The 5,870-nt window shown below is 31.9% G+C and overlaps 1 protein-coding gene across 1 annotated transcript in view; it reads right to left on the bottom strand.

Annotated features, from left to right (window-relative positions):
* Positions 1-3,781: 3,781 nt before the first annotated feature.
* The window catches only part of LOAG_16828 (hypothetical protein), a 13,356-nt gene continuing 11,267 nt past the window's right edge, over positions 3,782-5,870 (bottom strand). The window contains exons 8-10 of the mRNA XM_020449487.1: positions 5,577-5,754; positions 5,042-5,158; positions 3,782-4,622 (exon numbers count right to left, since the gene is read on the bottom strand). Of these exons, the coding sequence (XP_020306974.1) occupies positions 4,575-4,622; positions 5,042-5,158; positions 5,577-5,754 (343 nt within the window). The 3' untranslated portion in view covers positions 3,782-4,574. The remainder of the gene's footprint in view (positions 4,623-5,041; positions 5,159-5,576; positions 5,755-5,870) is intronic.

Genomic DNA, 5,870 nt, shown 5'->3' with positions numbered 1-5,870 from the left:
AAGATTTAATTTTGAAATATTACACTGAAATATCTTAACTAACATAAATCTAATTCTAGTAAGCTAGCGTCGAAATTAATAACCTGAATTTGTAGTTCCTTCTGATTCTTTATTAGCTACCAGTAACTCAAAAATGACCTTCTGATGTTGACCCAAGCTATCAGTTGTCAAATTATTTTGTCACTATTTACGAAGCTTTAGCTTCCCATGTACAATTTTTTCAAAAAGTTTAAATTTCTGACTATTTGTAGACTTCAATTTACTTGTACATTATGCTGCAAAATATTCACATTGCAAAGCATTTACTAATTATCATTACGGTTATCAGAATATAGGTAAGTTACCTTTATCAATTTCCATCCGTGACTGTGCTTTGTTATCACAGGTGCAAAACTGATTACAATTCAAACTTGAAGTAGAAGTCTTGTATCATTTCAAGGAAGCTCAAAACTAAGGCCAGATTATCACAGGTACAAATTTTGCTGAATTAAAAAATAAAATTTTACAAGAATAGAGAGCTCATTTGACCATTTAGTATTTTCAGATGACATCTCCTACTGCATACATTTTGTGGTTTGTTCCGTCATTAAGAGATTTCGGAGATTTTTTTTTCTGCTGATTTAAAATTTGATAATTTGAAAGCGAAATTCAACAAAATTAACTTTTCCTCCCAAGAATTAAATTTAGTTTGTTTATCTGATTGCAACTGAATTACATTCATTCCCTTTTTCCACTATAACTTCACTCAATATATCGATATTCTGCCATTTGATGTCACCCTAATTTCTTTTGAATACTTCCACTAATTTTGTTATTTTGTCACCAGTGATGGAAATTATCAATGTTAGGAAATCAAAAAAATTGTTCGCCATAAAACACCGATATGTGTGGGAGTAATCCTAATTTCTACCATTTCTGAAATCTTTACTTCTTCTTTAATATTTGTCCAGCTCAAGTGCAGAGTCCACTTTTTTGGCTCGTTGGCGTCATTCAGCTTCATCATGTATCTAATCGGGCCAATTTTACAATTGGCCATTCAAGGCTGGCCCGTCATAGAAAGGTTTATCGTCGAACTCAGTGAAAACACAATCGGTCAGTTAAATGTAAAAATAAACAATTTCTGAATCTGAATCTGAATTTTATAGCATTACTTTTAGCATATATATTAGCAAACACTTTTTCAAAAACTTTTTGAACAATTTTCTTCACAAACACATTGTCATACGATGTGCAACCATCTGGCTTTGTCAACGACATTTAAGCAACGATTAAAATGCCAGCTTTTCCATCGTACTGACTAAGATTATCAAAATTCATTTAATTATACTATTACATTTACCAAAGCGATCAATAATTAATAATTGTCAATTTAAAATATTGCCAGAAGATTGTCAAGTTTTTTCTTAATAATGGCAAGCGAAAAGTTATATACACTTGTTTGCTCCGAATACTTCTTGACTAAAGGATATTATTCTTGGCTACTTTAAAAGCAATCCTATGATCAAGATTATTTTAGTCTGATATGTTCAGTTATCCGACTAATCTGTTACTACTCCTAAATTAATTGTGAATTAATTATGTGATAATTAATTTACCATAAGCTAATGACAAAGATAATTTCTGAAACTTTCATCAAATATGCGTTTTCCTTTTTTTTTTTGTTACATACAGCAAGAAACACTTCATGAAATTGAAATCCACTTCATACATACTTCTCTAAAGACCATTTCAATGAAAGAAATAAAGTGTCTTTTTAAATTATTGAAAGAATTTTTAGGATGTCTTCTCTAAATGCCATATTTTGCTTCCTACTTTCCTCACTTTTTTCTCTGTGACGGAATTTCTTGGTGGCACTGAAAAAGGATCACATTGAAAATCCAATAAAACTACCACAGATTGTCTCTGCTAATCAAAAGAACTATTTATCAGTTATCAGTAACAAGTTTAACATGAATATGGAAATTTTAAAATTCAATCTTTCGTTGAATTTCAAAATCTGCAAATGTTTGCTTTAAATTTTAACCATACATATATAAATTGTTTATGAGGCATATTTTTGAACAATTGTTCCATTTGCTTGGATGGGTTTTTCAGTTTTAAAGTTTGATTAAAATTCAGAATTAAAAACGAAAAGATAACTTTGTGCTAACTGAGAAATGCTGAACTATCATAAACATTGTCAAGTTAATTATTGCCATTCCCGACATAAAACAGATCCTGATTGCATTCGTCATCATATTATCTAGCATTAATAGGTCTATAAACCTAAAAATTGTCATCATAAATGTGAGGCTCGTTTCTATGTTTGACAGTGAATGATTCAGCTGGCATCATTTGTCAACAGTCTCATACGTTTGTTGAGTTTCTTTTGCGCTGATCGAAAAATTAAAAAGAATAAACCCACCTAATCATACGTAACTTCGTTACTTTTTGATGCGACATTACTGTGCTATGCATATCCTCCTGATTCTATGCATGTAAACTTTAGTCCATAAATTTGAAATTTTAATATTCAAATTGAATCCTTCTAAAAATAAGAAAGTTTCTTCATTCCAGATTGCTTAAATTTTTAATTAAATAACTCGTTGTGTGTAAAATCTTAGCGTTTTGGTGTTTTCTAATTTTTCCCTTAAAAATGAGTGCCATTTATAAATATTAAATGTTATTATAACAATTCAATTGATATTTTGTATCTAAAAGATAAAAGACATATGTGATAATCAATCAAAATTTGAAAAAAAAAAAGTGGATCAAAATGATTTTCAGGAATGATCTATTCGCCGAAATTTTGTTGAAAAACTGTTAGAATGAAATTAAAGGAAAGACTATAATCATTAAAGTATTTCTCTAATAACTAGCATTGTTTGTTATCAATTTATCACCATAGACATTACATGTAAATTTGTTGTTTACCTGTATTTTTTAATTAAATATTATTGGTCTACTCAAACGAAAATTTAATGCTTGAAGTATTATCATGTTCATAATGAAATGATGGATAAATTTAGTGATATGAGATATGGGCTGGTAGAAGAAATAAGTGTTGAGACAAGTGGACAATTATCCGGTAAATGGGAAATGAATAGGACAAGAAAGGAATATAGATTGAAACGGTATGGACTTCCAGAAAATCTGAAAACCCGACTAGTTGTTTCCTTCTTCTTCAGAACTTTGCTACCATTATAAGCTGCTTTGCATTCAGTGCTCGATCATTTTAATAATATTTCTGAAATCAATACCAAAATGCAAAATAATGATCGGTCAGAAGAAGTGGTACCACATCGCAAACAATGGTGTATCGCATTGATTGTACTTTTAACCTGAAATATGCCTACTGATTCCAGAGCAATCCTGAAATCTCAGTACTTTATTGGGGGAGGAGTGCATTGACATTACAAAGGATGATGTTACGGATGAGGATATCAAAAAACAATTTCCTACATTTCATTCAGTTCTTGAATTAAACGAACAATAAAAGAAAGTCAAATCACGATTCTCGGAAGATGTGTAAAGTCAATACAAACACGAATCACAACCACTCTTATAAACTCAAGAAATCAATCACAAACACTAATGACCCCAATACAACGACCGATCATGTTTGGTTGTAACGTACCAAATTGGAGCCACTGAAGCCAAACATCACATTGCTACCCCGACTTTCCCAAGGGAACGCTGAATAACGATCCAGGTTTACTGTCATCGAGTCTACCTTTTTCTTTCCTTCAGATCTGTCCTTCTTTATCAAATCTTGCACAAAGAAAGAAAGAATAAGTTCCCCACTAACAGTACACAAATGAACACGACGGTGGACATTTATTTATTTATGACGATATGCAAAACAACATGATTTAAATTCCAAACTTTTAAATTCCGAGTCTAAAAAACTGACAAATACAGTTGAAAAAAAAGCATAACTGATTCGTGCATTACCAGTAATCTGTTCTTCAGATTCTGGAAAGGGAAAATTAATCAACTGCAACTTATCCTACATAATGGTAAGAAAATCCACAACTGAAAATAAACTTCCAAATCAATTATAAAAAACAGCAACAACAATGACTTGGCTTCCTACTATAACAAGTACATAAGGACAACATTAAAATAAAAGAAGTAAAATGAACATTACACCATGAACTTAAGAACTACAGGATAAACCACGCACTTTTTTGAATATTAAAGACGATGTGTCAATAAAAAAGTCACGTCCGAGCAAAAGTTAATTGAATAGGTATAGGAATTTCATGAGTAAACAATGAATGTGGATTATTAGATTGTGGAACAGTAAGAACTAAGTTTGAAAAATTGAAATTTAAAGCAAAAAAACATCGTTGTATAGGAATTTCATTGAAGGTGAAAAGATACTGTTAAACATTGTTTTCAGCCAAGACATTGGATCGAATAAATTAAACCAACTGCTGACAGGTTGCAAACGGAATTTAGAAAATTCACTGAATAAAAAGAATAGCATTTGAGGTGTGTGCAACAACAAAAGAGATTACAGTAAAAAGACTTTGCTCCATTTTCTTCCTTTGTTTTTTAAACCGACCAACCAAACGAATATAATAAACAGCTCATTCAGCACCAACTGTTGCAGTAGAGTCGACTTCTGTCGTTTCAGTCTAAAGCAGAGAAAGTGGATCAGCAATTTTGCGAAGGAAATCAGGTTTAAGTTTGGATTAAACTATATTCAGTAAATTTCCTGAACAGTAAGAGCTTCATACTACTCAAAAATTTCAAACTATGTTCAAAAGTTGAAGATAGCAAACGTTAACAATCACTAAAGACGCTTCCCAAAACAATTCCTAATATTGTTAATAAATAAATCATTTCTTTTTTATGATTCTTGACATGAGATTTAAAAAATTCCAGCTAATTTACAAAGCATGCCATAACATATCGAGATGTAAACTGGAGCTTATACAGTAAATACTTAATTCATTTTTTTTTATTAATTGCTTTCCAGTGTACAAACCCTTATATAGCAGATTTATTATGTATTCATGAATTTTATTTAATAGCAAGAAGCGAAAAATCCAACCTCCTCTGTATCACTCTTCTTCTTCTTCAGTTCCGGCGTAACATCGTCATTGCTTGTCTCTGAATCGTCACCATTCTTTTCGTTGTCTTCGTTTGCACCAGATGTACGCTTGCGATTCTAAAATTTCAATTAAAAGAAATAAAAGTTAGCAAGATAAAACATTCGATGATCAAACGAATGTGTTTTTTTTTTCCTTTAAAATATTGAAAAATCAGAAAAGACCAATGCAAAGCATGCTGACTGATCAAAATTGAACATATGCTTGATAAGCAGATGTCTTCAGTGCCATACTAGTTGATTCATATTACTTCGAAGTACAAGAAAAAAAAATCCACGAGGAAAGAAATCAAACGTCCATTGCATTTTATTTTCCCTCCAACCGACGCTCCTTTTTTTATTAAATGAGATTTACGAATCAAAGGGAAAGGGGTGGGGGGGGGGGGATGGAGAAAGTCCAAGGTTAACCAGCATTTGTAACAAATTTATTTTTCCTCTATTCAAACACCAAAAATTTTGAAATATTTGAAAGATGAACATTTCTTGTGTTATTCGCGGTAACTGCGCTTCCAATATGTTCATCGCCATTCTTTGCTTTTTTATGGCTATCAGCCCCAACCGTCGCTACTCCTGAGCGCTCATTACCGTCAACACTGCCATTTTTCTTCTCTTCATCACCCGATGCGGCTGATGAGCCCGAATTAGTACGCGACCGGCTACAAGTAATTAAAGTCAACATATTTCGAACTAAAATTGTTTCATCTGCCTAGAATGGCAACTATCACATGGAAATGGCTTACCTGATGATCTCCCGTGACCACTACGTTATTAC

The sequence above is a fragment of the Loa loa genome, assembly GCF_000183805.2.
Source record: "Loa loa unplaced genomic scaffold supercont3.22, whole genome shotgun sequence".
Taxonomy (NCBI): Eukaryota; Metazoa; Nematoda; class Chromadorea; order Rhabditida; family Onchocercidae; genus Loa; species Loa loa.
The sequence above is the reverse complement of the archived record's forward strand: the minus strand, read 5'-3'. Positions and strand labels throughout refer to the sequence as shown.